This window comes from Oryzias latipes, chromosome 8 (assembly GCF_053564925.1).
Source record: "Oryzias latipes strain Hd-rR chromosome 8, Olatipes_Hd-rR_3.1".
Taxonomy (NCBI): domain Eukaryota; kingdom Metazoa; phylum Chordata; class Actinopteri; order Beloniformes; family Adrianichthyidae; genus Oryzias; species Oryzias latipes.
The window spans coordinates 1,364,960-1,382,500 of NC_136244.1; the positions used below are offsets into that span (position 1 = coordinate 1,364,960).

Below are 17,541 nucleotides of genomic sequence, written 5' to 3' on the forward strand. Positions count from 1 at the left end.
TTGATATCACATATTTAAAAAAAAGGACTGAAAAACTATTTAACCCTTGTGCTATCCTGTGGGGTCTAGATGACCCCACCCAATGTTAAAGTGCCTAGGATAGCACAAAGGATATAGAAATTGTAAAGTATAATTTTCTTCTGAAAATGTCCCAGACTACTGAGTGTCAAAGGGTTATTTATTAGTGTTCTGAAATATCTTATTCAAATTTGATTTAATTTGATTTTTTTTGTTCATTTCAAACTAATTCAGCAACAAAAACAAATAAAAAAGACGATTAAAAAGTGCCTAAATTTATCAAATCTGTTCAAGATTTTTATTTATTGATTAATTAGAACGTAATTAATTGGATGATGCAGTCTTCTTGTCATTGTAATCGTTTCTAATCGCGGAAATGTCTGCATTAACACTTACAGGACTTACCACTAGAGGGCGCCACTGCGGCGTTAAAGATGTTATCTGCATTCATTACCACTAGAAGAAGAGCCGGGAGCGGAGTTTCTGGCCGGCGGGATTTGAGTGTGACACCATCGTGACGGTGCGGCGTGGACCGTGGAGTGTCCGCAGCGGAACAGGTAAGCGCTCGTGCGGGACTCCCGGACAGAGCAGGTTTCGTCTGGTACCGTCTGACTCGATGGTTCGTGTTCCGTCTCCATGGTGACGGTTTACCTGCGCGCAGGTGCGGACTCTCTCTGCATTCAGGGACGGGCGCGTGTTTACTGTGGCAGGTGACGTCACTGTGGGTTCCTACCGTAGAACTTCAGATGACACGGACGTGCTGCAGGTGTCCCTCGGGTGTTGAGGTCATGGCGCATGAGCAGAGCGTCCCCACCACGCGGGAGTTCTGGACCCCTGTGGGAGGACGAGCTCCTGCTGAAAGTGGGGGTGGGCTTGAGTCCAGAATGTGGCTGGTCCTCTGTTCCGTCAGAGGTCCGGTTCTCCTGTGTGTTCTGGTTCTTCAGGCTTTTGTTGTGGTTCTGCCTCAGAGGTTCCTGACGGTCTTTGCCGTTTTTCTGTTCTGTTAGTGAGAAACTGAAAGATGAAGCAGAGAGAGAACAGCTTTAATTCACACGCTGGTCTACGGAGTCTAACGGTTATTCAGTCTTCAAAGTTAGAACTACAGGAAGTCTGCCGGTTCCTCCAGACTCTTGTGCACACACATGCACTCCCGTGCACACACATGCACTCCCGTGCACACACATGCACTCCCGTGCACACACAGGCACCTCCTCCTGTCTCAGGAGTTGACCCCGGTACATCTTCCCCCTCCTCCAGCCGGCTGACGTCCGGTGCCATGGCGAAGCTGCAGGGCTTCGACTTCTGGAGGACGACGCTGAAGGGAGCTCGTTTCGTGGTGGCGCCCATGGTGGACCAGAGCGAGCTGGCGTGGCGCCTGCTCAGCCGCAGACACGGCGCTCAGCTGTGTTACACCCCCATGTTTCACGCTCAGGTGTTTGTCCGAGACGCCAACTACAGGAGGGAGAACCTGTACAGCGAGGTCTGCGAGGAGGACCGGCCTCTGATCACGCAGGTGGGGGGGCGCCCAGGTGCATGCTGGGACGCCGTCTGCCGCGGCCAGCATGCGTGACGCCTTGTCTTTGCAGTTCTGCGCCAACGATCCAGAGGTGTTTGTTCAGGCGGCTCTGCTGGCCCAGGATTACTGCGACGCCGTGGACCTGAACCTGGGCTGTCCGCAGATGATCGCCAAGAGAGGTGCACGCCCATTTACCCCCCCCCCCCCCCCCCATCCTGACCCATCACTTCCCCTCAGAAAGCATGTATCACATCAGAGCTGCTGCACGTCTGTGTTCCAGGACACTACGGGGTTTTCCTGCAGGATGAGTGGGACCTGCTGGAGAGGATGAGTAAGTCTGACCCACAACACCTGTACAGGGAGGGGAGGGGGGGCATTTTCTTTCTTTTAAAGATCAAAACCAGCCACCAAACCAGCTGATGTCACAACATTTATAGTTTGAAGTCATCACCTTCCCTGAAGCATGCAGGAGGAACCAGCCTGTCTGCCTCTGCTTAATAAAGAATCTGCTGTTGCCGTGGAAACAGACAGGAATGGAACCCAACCATGTGAGATCTGCGGCAGTTTCTGTTGCAGCTCTAGCATCAGTCCCCTAAACTCCAGCTGCACCAAAGACCTTTTGCTTTCCTGGACTCTGGGGTCCGTTTGGGTGCAAACACTGAGATTCGGACCGGTTTAGAACTTCCTGAAACTGTCCATCCTGTTTCCTGCTGTGCTTCATGGTTCGGGCTCTCTGTCACCTGCTGTTCTGTCTTCCTGCCAGTCAGGTTAGCCCATGAGAAGCTGTCGGTGCCGGTCACGTGTAAGATCCGTGTCTTCGAGGACGTGGAGAGGACGGTGCGATACGCCCAGATGCTGGAGAAGGCTGGATGTCAGGTACCATTAACACGAAACCTGTCAGCCATTCAAACAGGAAGTCTGGAACGCCGTCTCCTGCGCTCTCCACCCTCAGCTGCTGACCGTACACGGCCGAACCAAAGACCAGAAAGGCCCCATGACAGGCGTTGCGAGCTGGGAACACATCAAGGCCGTGCGGTGAGTCTGTTCTGCTCTAATGTGGCTGAAGCTCCTTTAAAATGAAGGTTGTGTCTGCGCAGCAGCTCTGAGCAGACGTCTGCCTCTCGTCAGCAGCTCTGAGCAGACGTCTGCCTCTCCTCAGCAGCTCTGAGCAGACGTCTGCCTCTCGTCAGCAGCTCTGAGCAGACGTCTGCCTCTCGTCAGCAGCTCTGAGCAGACGTCTGCCTCTCCTCAGCAGCTGGAGACGCCTTCAAAGTCCCACTCGCATCATCTTTTGATCTCCTGTCAAGGCCTTCCCTGAGGTCTCTTTAACTGTGATGTGGTTTTTAGCCAAAATCCAGAACCTGTATTTTTTTCTGGGACATAGTTTCTGCAGAGCGGCATCAGAAATTCACCTCTGAGTTGTGGGCGGGGCCGTGGAACCCTGACCCCTTTCCTGTCATCCATTACTGAGAGCTCTCCATTTACACCTTCTCCCGCTAGCTTACAGCCCCTCACAACCCCAACCTAACGTTAGCGGTGCAACAAAAAGGCGAGCGGCATCAGAGCGATCCACAGCCTCTTTCTAAATGTCCTCCATGGTCAGAAAAATGTTACAAGAAGATGTTAAAAACACCAAAAACGCAATTTTCAGCGGCGCTGGACTTTAAGAGTCCGCAGAGGAGAACAGACTTTCTAGATCTTTCTGACTTCCTGCCAGTTTTCCAGACAGACTCCGCCCTCTTTCTGGACCTGTTGTGGCTGCCCTGGTCATTTCTGAGAGGAAACGTACTGAACTTTGGTTTTAAACATGAACGCGGCGTTCTGACTGAGTCTGTCTGCAGCGGTGACAGCAGGAGACGCTGAGTCGGGCTGCAGATCCTCCCGTGATGATGTCAGGTCGTCATGCAGAGACGGACGCCGTTCCTCCAGCAGAACCTTCTCCCAGCTTAGGGACCTTCAGGAATGCGTGTCTAGCATGTTCTTGAACACGCGTCACAGGCGTAGCTTCAAAGCTGTGCGTGTCGTCCATCGCGGTCCCATTCTAGCCCGGCAGGTTCTTCTCTCCCCCCCCCCCACCGGTTTCTGTGTTGATTGGTGGTCTGCGTTTGCAGGAAGGCGGTAAACATTCCTGTGTTCGCCAACGGCAACATCCAGCACCTGGGGGACGTGGAGCGCTGCATCCAGGAGACGGGGGTGCAGGGAGTCATGAGCGCAGGTACCCCACCCCATCCTGAGCGCCCAAGGGCGGGCCCCCGCCTCACCGCTGCTCTGCTGTGTTTCCAGAGGGGAACCTGCACAACCCAGCCCTGTTCGAGGGCCGCAGCCCCCCCGTGTGGGAGATGGCCGACGAGTACCTGGAGGTGGTGCAGCGGCACCCCCCCTGCTCCCTGTCCTACGTGAGAGCGCACCTCTTCAAGCTGTGGCACCACACGTATGTCTGCGTCTGCTGTCTGATCAAAGCAGGAGCCTCCTTTGGGCTCCCACTGAATTATGGGAAATGTGTGAAAACTGTAGTTTTTCTGCTGATGCAGTAAAGCAGAAAGTTCCAAACCTCAGAGACTGAAACTGTCAGAAACCGTATGATTGAAGCGTGATCTCCTTGGAGCCAGTATGCCCCCCCCCCCAGCAGCTCTCATGAAAAACAAACAAAGCACAAAAAAACATGGAACCTATTTTCAGACAGACTGGATGTTTCTGTGTAAAATCAGACCTTTAACATGAAACCCGCCTCTAGTGGTGGTTTAAGGAACTGCCACATTCAGCCCCGTCCCTCGTCTAAAGCTCCGTTCACGCCCCCCCCTCCACAACGGCGTTCAGTCTATTAATACACAGGTTTAGGGCTTCTGCATTTTAAACACTACACTACTTTCTACAACCGTTGTAAGGCTCTACGTACAAAAACACGCAGCCATTAAACGCGTATTTAAAATGAAAGTTAAGGCCCGTACACACCGGGACGAATATTCGCCAGGCGTTATTCGCCAGGCGTTTTTGTGTTCACACCCAGGCGATTTTCACTGACGGTGAGCCGAGCGAACATGCAATTTCATTCCCTGACATTAGATGGCGCTTAATGTAAACAGAAATACTCCTGTACACAAGGTGGCGCTGCGCAACTTTACGATTCTTAAAGTCGCTTTTCCCTCAGAAGAAGAGAGCAAGTATTTACACGCTTGTCAGAATCATATAAAGAAAACATGAATATTTCAAGCACCAGTAGCTCCAACTGGTGCTTGGTTCGGGGATATTTTAGAATGTCCGTCATTATTTCTTCGCGGCTGTGTAGACGCTACTCGGCGTCTATCTTCTTCGTTGGTATGTGTGCTCACCAAGGCAGTTTTGTGTTTGAGCGCCCCCAAGTTGTGTTTTACTGTAACTTCAGAAGCTCCAGACACGTGTGCAAAAGCGCCATTCTCATTGGTCGAGTAGATTTCGACGCTGCGCGTCAAACCAAAAAAACGAACCCGAGGCGTTTTTTTAAAAAGTGACGCTTTGACGCGTGCCGTTTTTTTGCGTCGGTGTGCACCAAGGTTATAATAGTTTCGTATTTTTTATTAGTTTTAGTTTTTATTTCGTTTTGAAGTTTTGTTTTTAAATTGATTTAGTTTTAATTAGTTTTTAGAGGCTGCTTTACTAGTTTTTATTAGTTTTTATTTTTTGAAATTGCTTCGTTTTAGTTTAGTTTTTATTAGTTTTAGTGTTAGTTTTAGTTTTTTCTTCTTTTTTTTGTAAATTAGGATATTTGTCAGGTGCATGATTCAAAATCACCAGAATAAGTATTGTATAATAAAAACTCAAAGATACATTTTGAAACACTTATTATTCAGAGGACACAAGGACAACCATCCTTAAATTAAAATACAACAGCCGATAACAGCATTACGTTACCTGCTCTGGCTTTTTTTTCGGGGGAGGGCGGGCGAGAGGCTAGCTTGTAGGTACTGTTGATTTGTGTTGTTGTGTGCGCTTTTTAAATGTACCTTTAGATTCGTAGGGTTTTTCCCTTTGAGGAGCGTTCCACAAATTTTGTCTCCTGCTTTGACTACAAGGCACTTACTTTAGTTTTCGACGCTGTTATATTCAAAAAAGTCCCAAATAGGACTCTCCCGCTTCCTCCCAACTTTTAATGCAGCCATCACGCTCATGTAAATGTCTATGACAACGCTAGCCGGCAGTGTCTGACAGACATCATGTGACGTCACAGACAACGTGATGCCGTAGGGTAGAGCCCTGCGCGGGACTATTTTCTTCATCCCGCTCCCGCCCGCTGAATTTCTGACCAATCCCGCCCGCTCCCGCAACGTATGCGTTACACTCCCGCCCGCACCCGCAAAACTCAGAGAATTTATTCCCGCACAGTAATAGAGATGCATTGATTTTGTATCGTCTCCAGTCCCGCAGGAAAAAAACACGTATTTGTATTGATATTATTTATTATTAAAGAGATTCATGTCCCTCCTCCAGCCTCATCTTTCCTGCATTCCTCTTTTGTGTAATTTGCAACTTAATTATTAAATATATTTTCACTAATCCTGTTCGGTTAAAAGTGTGCATGTGTCCGTGCGCAGATAGACGGCCTGAAGCGCTAAACCAGCTGGTAAAGATGCAGGTCAAAGTCATTTGAATTTATGGATGGAAAAAAAACATTGTAATGGTTCAACAGAGCTGAAAATTTATGAATTAATTTTTTTCCTGACGGAAAAATACTTTTTTTAGCTTCAGCCTTTTCCAGTTTTGCTGATTCGCAGATCTGAGAACCATGCGTGACTCAGGATGAACCTCGTTTGTGGTTCTTTTCTACTTCATCAATTGACATCATGTCCCTGCCAGGAAACCTGCGCAGTGTTGCCGGATAGATTGACAGCTCTGTCATCCGTGTGCTGCGCTGTGGCGCCCGGACTATCGTGTCAACCTACGGTGACCGTATTTTGCGCTCTCTGTGTAGGACACATTGGGAGGGCGGGGATAAACAACTCTCAGCTACAGAGGATGAGCAGGTGAACAGGTAGAGAGGAAAAGCAGGTGGTGGGGGGGGGGGGGGGGGCTTTGGTTTCAAACTCTGTCAGAGAGATGAAAACACAGCGTCAGATTCAGACGCAGTTTTGACTGCAGGAGTTGAAGCAGAGACTTTCTCGGATGATTTTATGAAATCAAACATGGAAACATGATTACCATGTAAAACTCTTCAAAATAATAAACCTGATCTCCTCATTCTCAGTGTCTACCATGCATTGATGCACATGCACACATCGCTCCATGCAGCGATCAGACCATAACTTTAGCTGGTAGCTCCGCCTACACGCGACCGCGGTATCAGGCTTTAAAGAACACACTAAGAGGCGGGGCGGGGCGTTGCACACCCCCAACAACAGGTTAGATGACAGGGGCCGTTGGGCGTCTCTACCTGGTGCGTTCACGGAGTTTCAGTACATAAGAATCCAACAGCTGCACAGCCTAACGTAGTCCGCTAATATATAGTCATGAGATATTCATGGCAGCACTGATCCCACGGGGTTTCTTTTTGCCGCCCGCTCCCGCCCGCAGCACAATTCAAACCGCCCAATCCCGCGAGATTTGGATTGGGTCCCACGGGACCCGGCAGGACCCAATCCCAATGCAGCCCTCTACCGTAGGGGCCAAATACACAGTAAAACTAGCAGCGTGAAGTAAATAGATTTTATTTCAACCCAAAAGACTTATGTATTAACAAAGACGAAAACGAAGTATTTTTTGGGGTTAATATTATTTAGTTTCAGTTCGTTTTATACACACAACAAACAGTTTTAGTTAGTTTTCGTTTTTTTTAAAACTCTCGTTTTTATTTTTATTTAGTTAACGAAAAAAAATTTTCAGTTCTAGTTTTAGTTTTTTCGTTCGTTTTCGTTAACTATAATAACCTTAGTGTGCACACTCACATTGGTGCCCTTTGTTTAGTCACGAGGCATTAAATGTCGGCGAATATCCCGCGCGAAATTCGTCCCGGTGTGAACGGGCCTTAAGAATCCCAAATACGTTCTCCACGTTTGACCGAGTGTGAAGGCTTGCTGTCCCGCCAGAGAGGGAAGAAATAAAAACAAGAATAAAACCAGGGGACCTTTTTTTATTATCACCTCCGTGAAAATGAGAAAAACATCCTAAAGTTCTGGAGGCCGAGCGGGCTGGTTCCCCGTCCCGCCAGCTCGCCTCTTGGAAGCCGGCGCAGTGACGGGATCGCTCCAGATCCACCCGCCCTGGGACAGACTGTCCACGTGGAGCCGCCTTCACCGTAACCCTAAACTTAACACGTCCTCTGGGTCTGTGCGGCCAAAAAAAACGTATTTGGAAGTGTTCACGCCAACGGTCGCTGTCTTTCTGGCTTTTCACATCATTTGCTGTGAAAGTAATTCAACGATCTGCTAAAGCGGTAAAGCCCCCCCTTGTCTCAAGCTCTCCATTCATGATAGATGCAGCTTGCAGAAAAGCGGGACCAAGGGCGGAGCTACTCAGCTCATCACCAATGGCCACGCCCACATAGGAAACAGTGGCTTTTCAAGACATTAAAGTTTTGGGATTTTGGTTAAAAACATAATCATAACTAAACTGGGAAAGTTTTATTTTTAAAAGTTGTCATGGGGTCTTTAAAGGGTCGACTCGATCTCTGAGGCTCCGCCTTTCTCTCCTTATGGGCGCCGCCCATTTCATGACATCTCCTAGAGTCGGCCTCAGCAGCGTGTCTGAGTTTCTCTCAAAGACAATCACACCTCTGAACTTTGGTAAAGATGGATGTGCAGATTGTTTAAATAGAAGGAAAGCGTTTAGCCGATCATGGGCTACCTCTACAGAGAAGGTGGGCGTGTCTGTTAGCCTGGGGGCGGGGCTGGCAGTGCAGACTCTTCCTGGAAGGGGCGGTTCCTCACTTTGTGATGTCACCATGTCGGAACCCATTTGTTTCTTTAGGTTGGGAGGGGCTGGTGCTCAGAGATCAGGTTTCTAGAGGAACACTCAGAAAAAAACTGCTTTTAGTTTTTTACGGTTTCTGTTATAATAAACTCTGAAGCTCATAAACTTTCCATGGAGGCCCTTCAATAGGCTGCTGTGTCTGCAGGCTGCAGATCCATCAGGACCTGAGGGAGGAGCTGGCCAAAGTGAAGACCCTGCAAGCGCTGGCTGAGGTCAGCAGCCAGCTGAGGCGGCGCTGCCAGGTACGCAGTGAAGAGACGGTCATGTGACCTGCTGGTTTGTGATAGGCTGAAGCTTTTCACTCTTTAGGTCTTGAAGTGGAGTCGTAGCAACTGCTCTGAAAATCTTCTAACTTGAGACGTTTCTCCACTTGGTGAAGTTTGTGGACAAACACACTTTGAATCTGTGGAGAATGGTCACATGTCAGGGTGGAGGCCACGCCCCCAGCTTCATTGTACTCCAAAATATAGAAGGTTTTCTTAGTCCTCACACAGACGACTGAAGCTTCAAAGTTTTATACTTTATACTTATTTCAGCAATCTTGCACTAAAATGATGAACAACGAGACACCTAGTGGTTACAGAGTGAAGTGCAGCGGCTCCATTGATTTCCATTTTTAGCCGGTCTTACAAGAAGTGAAAGACGACCCCAACATAATGTTAGCGCTGCAACAAATATGGCGAGCAATATCAGAGCCGGGCAGTTTAGGGCCAATTTCCAAAAAAAGCCATTTTAGTCGTAGTTTTAGTCGTAGTTTAAGTCGTAGTTTAAAGGCCCGTACACACCGGGACGAATATTCGCCAGCCGTTGTTCGCCAGCATTTTTCGCCACGTCTTTTGTGTTCACACCCAGGCGATTTTCGCTGACGATGAGTGGAGTGAACATGCAATTTCATTCCCTGACATTAGATGGCGCTTAATGTAAACAGAAATACTCCTGTACACAAGGTGGCGCTGCGCAACTTTACGATTCTTAAAGTCGCTTTTCACTCAGAAGAAGAGAGCAGGTATTTACGCGCTTGTCAGAATCATATAAAGAAAACATGAATATTTCAAGCATCAGTAGCTCCAACTGGTGCTTGGTTCGGGGATATTTTAGAATGTCCGTCATTATTTCTTCGCGGCTGTGTAGACGCTACTTGGCGTCTATCTTCTTCGCTGGTATGTGCGCTCAGCAAGGCAGTTTTGTGTTTGAGCGCCCCCAAGTTGTGTTTTACTGTAACTTCAGAAGCTCCAGACACGTGTGCAAAAGCGCCATTCTCATTGGTCGAATAGATTTCGACGCGAGGCGTCGAAAAAAAAAACGAACCCGAGGCGTTTTTTTTTTTTGACGCTTTGGCGCTTGGCGTTTTTTCGCCTCGGTGTGCACACTCTCGTTGGTGCCCTTTGTTTAGTCACGAGGCGTTAAACGTCCGCGAAAATCGCCGGCGAAATTCGTCCCGGTGTGAACAGGCCTTAAGTCGTAGTTTTAGTCGTAGTTTTAGTCGTAGTTTAAGTCGTAGTTTTAGTCGTAGTTTTAGTCGTAGTTTTAGTCGTAGTTTAAGTCGTAGTTTTAGTCGTAGTTTTAGTCATAGTTTAAGTCGTATCTTAGTCGTTGTGAGGGATTTCGGACACAACCGATCTCTTCATGACAGGAAACCAAAGAAAAGAGCGCCGGGTCGGCACTGTTCGATCACGTGACGGCATGTCTCTGATCGTGGGGCATGTGTGCGTTTTTCTGACTGTCAGCGTTCTCTTTGTGTTCACACAGGAGGAGAGGGCGAAAGGAAAGGGGGCGGAGCTAAGCGAGAGCACACTGCCCCTCCCTCACTGGATCTGCCAACCGTATGTTAGACCTGAGTGAGTCTCTGTGCCTTTTGCTGCGCCGACACACATTTAAAGACACACCCTCAAATATGCACACAAACACACACACACAGGTATCCCCTCTTGTTCAGGGTTGTGACCCTGCGGCCTTGTTGTTGTGCGTTTTCAGGCCGAAGCCGCCGCTCACCAACGGTTCCTCAGAGGGGAAGACGGCGGCCTGTAAGAAGAGGACGCTGGAGGACTTGGACGGGACGGGCCAAACTCTCTCCAAAAACAAGCAGAAGAAAAGATCCCGGAACCCCAAGAAGAACTTTAGTGTGGATCAGAAACGTGAGCTTTCCTCCTCTAGAACCGGTCCAACTGCAGCTCTGGTGGTGACGCTTCTTCTGTGTCTCTGCAGCCAAATACCTCAAATGTGAGCAGTGTGGAAACCCCAAGGTGAGGAGTTCCAGCTCCTCCAGAGCCTCTTCATCGCATGATGGAGCTCCTTGTTGTTCTGTCTTCTTTGTGTTTATTTGTCGGAAGAAAATCTTTACAGCTTCTAAAGAGCGTCTGGAACCAAACGTCATGTTTCCGTGTTCGGTTTACCAACTGCTGCTGACAAACGGTTTTCAGAGCTTCATGTTCTCCCTCTGACCTGCTTCTCCTGGCCTTCCAAACACTTCTGAGGTTTGTTGAGCCGTCAGGCTGAGTTCCCGCCTTAAGCTTCACACCAAGCCTTACCTCGTCTGGAAGCTCATAGGCTGCAGGACACGTCTCGACCCTGGACACGTCTCGGCCCTGTACACGTCTCGGCCCTGGACACGCCTCGGCCCTGGACACGCCTCGGCCCTGTACACGTCTCGGCCCTGGACACGTCTCGACCCTGGACACGCCTCGGCCCTAAATACGCCACAACCCTGAACACGCCACAGGCCTGGACACGCCTCGGCCCTGGACACGCCAGAGTCCTTTATTTCCTTTCTAAAATCGCATCAGGAGCTGTGTTCACACTGAGGACCAGAACCGGTTCTGTGTTTTCATGTGAAACTTTGTCCTCTGCTGATTCTGCTTTTGCTCTGCAGGGAAATAAATGCGTCTTCAATCTGTGTCGAGGATGCTGCAAGAAGAAGGCTTTCAAAGAAGTGGCCGACTGTCCAAGTGAGTCCTGTGTGAGCTGGACTTCAGTGCCGGGCTCCAGTTTTTACCGGGTTTGGGTTCTTCTGCCGTTTGCTGCTCAGCTGCATTTAAGGTCCAAACGGCTGCTTGTCTGCTGAGAAAAGTCAAGCTTCTGAACGCATCTGTTCAGCCAGTCACGCGGGTCGACACGGGTCAAAGTTCTACTAAAGGGTTGTTAGCTGTTAAAATGACGCTGAATTCTAAAACTCCTGAGAAGAAATCCTTGGTAGATAAATAGTTTAGAGGAGTTTCGCCTGTTTCTCCGTCATTTTTCATTTTGATTTGACATAGTTTAGATTTTTGGGGGATGTATTCATGCATTTTAATTTTTTTTACACTTTTAATCTTTGTCATAAAATATAAAAGTGTTTTGATTTATTAGATTTTTTTAAACTAAACAAAATGTATTGTCATTGTGTAGTTTCAGGTTTTATTGTGTAAATAATGTGTGTATGAATATGTGTTAAATAAGCATCTGGGGTTGTATTGAACAGATGAAAAGCACTGCCACAAAAAACTGTTATAAAGCTAAATTATTCAAGCAAACTGGAAAGTTGTCAAACGTCTCCAAAGGTGGCAGATTATCAGGATTTAACTCTAGAAAACAAGAATAGAATGGATAGAAAAGACTCTTCTCTCTGCTCTGCAGGCCATGGACTCCGGTTCAAAACCAAGGCAGAGAAGCGGCGAGCGGAAGAAAGTGGACGGAACGATGGCGAGCAGACGGAGAAGAGGAGCTGCTCAGCGCCGCCTGACGCAGAGTTCAGCCCAACGTTTCAGGAGCAACCGGAGCGCCATCTGCTGCTGTGAGCGCCACGCCTGCGTTCGCCTGCGTCCGCCTGCGTTCGCCTGCGTCCGCCTGCGTTCGCCTGCGTTCGCCTGCGTTCGCCTGCGTTCGCCTGCGTCCGCCTGCGTCCGCTTGCGTCCGCCTGCGTCCGCCTGCTGCATTGGTCCAAACCTGTGAAGGCGGCAGAGGAGGACGGGAGCAGACAGACTTCAGTTCAGGCCATTCTGCTGCTAGGAACTGTCTGTGTGGCCGTGAGCTGTTAGTGCCTCAAAAGACAAGTTCAAGTTATTTCAGCAGTCACTTTTTATACAATATTTTGAGATATTATTTATGCAAAAGTTACTTTAGTCACAATTATGGAAAGTTTTTCAGAGGACACCTTGCAACTTTACTTTGAAATTACTTCCTACAACAAAAGGCTTTTATTTTGACGGGGCTTGTTTAATTAACTCAGAAAAACCCTAAAAGGTCAGAATTTTTTTTTATTGGTCTTTATTTTCAGTTCAGTTTTGTCATTTTTTTTTGACAGCCAGAGGCTTTTATTTTGAAATAAATCTTCTTCCTGTTGACCTTGTGGTTCTGGATTGTGCAGAGGTTCATTTGATGCATCGCCTTGTCATGCAGACCTGAGACTCGTGGATGACGGTTCTGAAGGCCACAGATGCCAAACAAGTCTGAGAACGATTTGATGATGAAGCTGCTCTGAAAGGTCACAAGGTCACAGAGAACTGGACTCTGGTTGGTGCGTCTCTTCCTGAGGAAAAGAAAACTTCCAAAGGCAACGTGTGATTTTGTTCAAACAGAGCAATATTTCATTAAAGATGACAGCGTTGCTAAAGTTACAGGGCTCCATAGTTTGTTGTTTCACTTACAGCCCATAGCCTGTTTTTTATTATTAATTTTATTTTAAAGTTGGTCATTCGAGAAGCTCTTCTGCTGAACCGGCTTATTTTCAGACAAAAATGACGACACATAAACGATGTTCCTTCAGAAGGTCAAAGGAGGTCATGCCAGCTGAGACGGTGACTCACAGCAGAGAGGCATAAATAATAAACCTCAGAGACATCATAACCGGACATTTACACATCGTTTGTCAAATAAAATCCTAACGTTGGCCTCTGAAGCATTTCTCTACATGAAGCTAAAGGAAGAATCAGAAGCACCACATACACAAAAGTATTTTCTCGTCTGCCTTGACTCACAGATGACCTGAAGTGTCGTCCCATTCCTAACCCACAGAGTTCAGTCTGATGTGGCTCCACCTTTAGCAGGGATTCCAGCTCCAACTCTTCTAGAAAGGCTGTCCTCAAGGTTCAGGAGTGTTTCTAGGAATTCTGGAGCGTTCCTCCAGAAGGTCATTGGTGAGGTCACACACTGATGTTGGTGGAGAAGGCCTGGATCAGTCTCTGCTCCAATTCCTCCCAAAGGTCTTCTATGGGGTTCAGGTCAGGACTCTGTCCAGTTCATCATCAGACTCTGTCCTCCATGTCTTCATGGACCTTTGACCTTTGGTCACTGCTGCTCAGTCATGGTGGAAGAGGAAGGGGCCGCTCCAAACTGTTCCCTCCAGGTTGGGATCATGGAATTGTCCAGAATGTTTTGGTATCCTGAAGCATTCAGAGTTCCTTTCACTGGAACTAAAGGGTCAAGCGCAAAAAAACAAGCCCACACCATAATACCTCCTCCACCAAACTTTACACTCAGCACAATGGCGTCCCAAATGTACCGTTGTCCTGGCAACCTCCAAACCCAGACTGGTCCATCAGATTTCCAGATGGAAAAGTGTGATCCATGTCTCCAGAGAAGGCGTCTCGCTGCTCTGGCGTCCAGTGGCGGCGTGCTTTCCACCGCTGCATCCACGCTTTGCGTTCACCTGGTGATGTGTGTTTGGATGCAGCTGCTCGCCATGGAAACCAGTTCCATGAAGATGGACTTGTAATCTGAAGGTCACATGACGTCTGGAGCTCTGCAGCAACTGAGTGCAGAAAGTGGGTGACCTCTTTGACCTTCAGCATCCTCTGACCCCTCCCCATCAGGTTAGTGGTCGACCACTTGGAGGCTGAGCTGCTGTTGCTCCCAAACTCTTCCTTTGCTCTGACAGAGCTGACTGTGGAAGATTTAGGAAACTGTGTGGCCTAACATACTGCTCTACCTTTTACAGGTCAAAGTACCAGAAGAGTCGCTTAAACACAGACGTTCAGATGAAGTCTGTTGATGAAAAATCTGTTTCTAACATTTCTGGAAAGAATACAACAAACGATGCTTAAAATCTTTAATGATATCAAAGTTGATGAATGAGGAAGAGGAGCTGCAGGTGTTTCCTCAGGTGAGGAAGCAGGAAGCTTGCAGGACGTTCAGACGTTCAGGCCTTTCCACCCCGGTTGATGTTGCTCTTGATGAAGGCCAGGTAGGAGGACACCCGGGTGTAGACGCCAGGGCGGCCCGGCAGGCCACACCCATCAGGACTGCCGGAACTCATGATTCCCACCTGCACAAAGCCCCGGGGCGTACGGCACACCAGCGGGCCGCCATAGTCCCCCTGCATGGGGAGAACAGGTCAGATGCTGCTTCATCAGAGCAGGAACCAGCTGATCCGACGCTTTCAGGAAGATGACCAGAAACTGTAGCGGGGTTGTGGACAAAAGCTTTCACCGAGTCAGAGAGAGCAGGAGGTAAATCTGCTTTGCTATTCATTCTAGTTCTTTGATTGTCTTTGATCTGGTTTCACATACTTACAGCTGACCAAAGCATTTAGTGAATGATGGGTAGTAGAGGAGCATGTTTGTGTTCAGAAAACTAACTTTGCAGGCGTCCTTCCCTCCAGCCGGGCTGCCGGCACACAGCATGTCGTCCGTCAGCCAGGGATACGTCTGTCTGCAGTCCCTCTGAGGGACGATGGAAATCTGAAGCTGCTGGAGGGTCTCTGGATCCGGCAGAGGAACTGGACACAGACGGGTGAGAAAATCCTGTTTTCTTACATTCTGTACCCACGAGCTGCAGATCAGCAGGACGCGTCCGTCTACACGGGTGGAAACGGGCTTTGTGCAGGCAAAAAAATGGACAAATCTGTACACAGGTGACCCCCACGAAATGTCAAGGTGGGAGACCGCTCAGTCAGCCTGTGGAGTGAAAAGGTTCATATATACATTTTCTATAGGCATGCTGCGGGCCACACTTCAAAGGCTTGGAAGAACAGCCGCAGATCTACAATGGAACGGGGAGCATCGTGGCTCAAATCCTGACATCAGTCTGAGCGACTGTTTGCAAACCTCAGCGTGTTTCTGTGAACATTAGTAACCTGGATTCTGAAAGATGAGAGAGGCAAAGATTCCCATGATCCTCTGGGACGGAAACCGGGTTCCCATTTGACATGACAGTCAAGACCGGAGGTTAATTAAGGAACTGATTATCATTTGACTTTATTATCTTGTTTGAAGGCTATCATGTGACTAACCATCAGATTGAAGACAAGTACTAAACTTGAAGTTTATCTTACTAAGTAGACTTGAGTATAGGTATAGCAAGTATATCATAGGGTAGGAAGTATCCCAATTGAATACGTCTTTGGACTAAATTGGAACATTATAAGTTTAAAATATATCGATAGTGTATAAAATAAACTTCTAGTATACTGTCTGGCTCACTTTTAGTACAGACTAAGTATAGTTGTAGTACACTTGAATAGACCTGGGGGAGGTGTTTTACTGAGTCTCCTCATTTAAGGTGGACTTCACTTCTCAGAGCTTTAAGAACAAAGTTGAAATGTTCAGTGAAACCAGAGACTCTGGGATCTTCACTTCACTTCTGATGCTTCACACGGAACATACCACCGTTTCCCACCAGCCCCCAGCCGGTGATCCAACACTCGGAAGACGGGCCAAAGGCGTCATCAGTCTGGACCAGGCTCAGGGGGGCCACACGCTGTGAGAAAGCCAGCGCCTTGTCCAGCCTGAGCAGGGCCAGGTCGTTCTTGTACACCCCACCACCACCTTCGTATCCGGGGTGACTGATGACATGCGTCACGCGCCTGTAGCGCTCGGCTCCATGGGACAGGTCGCGGGCTCCGACCCAGACTCCAGAGCGGCGCAGATTAACACTGAGGCTCCTGTCAGAGAAAACACACAGGACAGTTAGCTGCTCTGGATGTACAGGGGGCAAAAACTTCAGAAAAAAAGCAGTGGTTGCAGTTATACGCACTCTAAATTACTGTTTAGGATTTATGAAATCAGTCAAAAGAAAAAAATGAAAGTCCACACAAAAGTTATGGAGCAAATGTTGCTCAGTATCATGAAGTTAAAGGTTTTTCATCACAAATGAAGTCAAACCTGTGAAATGATCATGAGAAATATGTGTCACAGCTATTTCAACATAAAGAATGAGAATCAAAAGTAAAGTTCATCAACATAAAATAATATTTTACCCAACAGCATAACTCAGTTATCATATGAAACAACCTGAATGCATTTTCTCTCTGATGAAACATAACTTTAAGAATTGTTTTTTTCTGTTTTCTCTTGAAGAGATTTTTGGATTAAAGACTAAACTGTGCCAGTCACACAGTAGTTATTGTCATTTTTACATAAAGCTGCTCTTATTTCACCAAAAGGTAAATTTCCTGCCACAGAGACTTCCGGGTGGAAACACTCACGGATCCCAGCAGTGAGCGGCGGTCAGCACCCACTGCTTGGCGACCAGGCTGCCCCCACAGCGCCACCTCTTCAGACCATCAGACGTGATGTTGAGGTGGACCATCCAAGGCCATTTGCCTTCTGCGGCGTCCTCCCCCCCAATGATGGAGCTGCCCTCCAGAGCCCCCAGTGAACCTACAGGACAGCAGGAATCTGATGATTCACATTTCTGTGGAGGAGCGTTTGACCACTTCTCTGTGGGGCTTAAACCCTTAAAGCAAACTCACCACCCAGCACATGGATAGAGTTAAATGCAACACAGAAACTACAACTATGAAAAGACCCACTTAGCTTCACACGGCAGCAAGTGCATGGATGACTAAAACAAGGTTGCTCTAACACGGGATTCATGTGTCTGACCTGGACTGTTGTGGAGCAGAACCAGCAGAACCGGCAGAACCAGCGGTGTGCTGAAAGCCATGGCTGTGATGGAGCGCAGTGAAGTGGCGTCTGTGCAGAAGCTGAAGCTTTATGCACGATGATCCACAGATAAAACTCCTACACTGTCAGCCCTCCCCTTACCGTTGGGTAACTGCTAATTTCCTCAAACATGAAAAAAACTGTTTTTCTGTTCATTTAACCTGATCTGCAATCAGCTGTTTAGGAATGTTAATCTTTTCAGTGCTGCAT

At 48.0% G+C, this 17,541-nt stretch overlaps 2 protein-coding genes across 2 annotated transcripts; one reads left to right on the forward strand and one right to left on the reverse strand.

Annotated features, from left to right (window-relative positions):
• Positions 1-435: 435 nt before the first annotated feature.
• Positions 436-13,065, forward strand: dus1l (dihydrouridine synthase 1-like (S. cerevisiae)). Its single transcript, XM_023957861.2, has 15 exons — positions 436-575; positions 1,276-1,531; positions 1,605-1,713; positions 1,815-1,865; positions 2,298-2,410; positions 2,487-2,569; positions 3,646-3,749; positions 3,818-3,965; positions 8,619-8,715; positions 10,223-10,311; positions 10,448-10,608; positions 10,679-10,716; positions 11,343-11,418; positions 12,086-12,242; positions 12,816-13,065. The coding sequence occupies exons 2-15, from the start codon at positions 1,295-1,297 to the stop codon at positions 12,910-12,912; spliced, it is 1,560 nt and encodes a 519-aa protein (XP_023813629.1). The 5' UTR covers positions 436-575; positions 1,276-1,294; the 3' UTR covers positions 12,913-13,065.
• Positions 13,066-14,481: 1,416 nt separating this feature from the next.
• Positions 14,482-17,425, reverse strand: LOC101157190 (tryptase). Its single transcript, XM_004085877.4, has 5 exons — positions 17,272-17,425; positions 16,872-17,046; positions 16,051-16,328; positions 15,025-15,164; positions 14,482-14,762 (listed from the first exon to the last, which is right to left on the reverse strand). Exons 1-5 carry the CDS (start codon positions 17,330-17,332, stop codon positions 14,586-14,588), a joined length of 831 nt encoding a protein of 276 aa, XP_004085925.1. The 5' UTR covers positions 17,333-17,425; the 3' UTR covers positions 14,482-14,585.
• Positions 17,426-17,541: the final 116 nt, after the last annotated feature.

Coding starts and splice junctions, on each gene's coding strand:
- dus1l (XM_023957861.2), top strand. CDS start 1,295: ATGGCGAAGCTGCAGGGCTTCGACTTCTGGAGGACGACGCTGAAGGGA. Junction 2,570..3,645: donor GAACACATCAAGGCCGTGCG/GTGAGTCTGTTC, acceptor CTGCGTTTGCAG/GAAGGCGGTAAACATTCCTG. Junction 11,419..12,085: donor AGAAGTGGCCGACTGTCCAA/GTGAGTCCTGTG, acceptor TCTGCTCTGCAG/GCCATGGACTCCGGTTCAAA.
- LOC101157190 (XM_004085877.4), bottom strand. CDS start 17,332: ATGGCTTTCAGCACACCGCTGGTTCTGCCGGTTCTGCTGGTTCTGCTC. Junction 15,165..16,050: donor GGGGCTGGTGGGAAACGGTG/GTATGTTCCGTG, acceptor GTCTGTGTCCAG/TTCCTCTGCCGGATCCAGAG. Junction 14,763..15,024: donor GAGGGAAGGACGCCTGCAAA/GTTAGTTTTCTG, acceptor CTCCCCATGCAG/GGGGACTATGGCGGCCCGCT.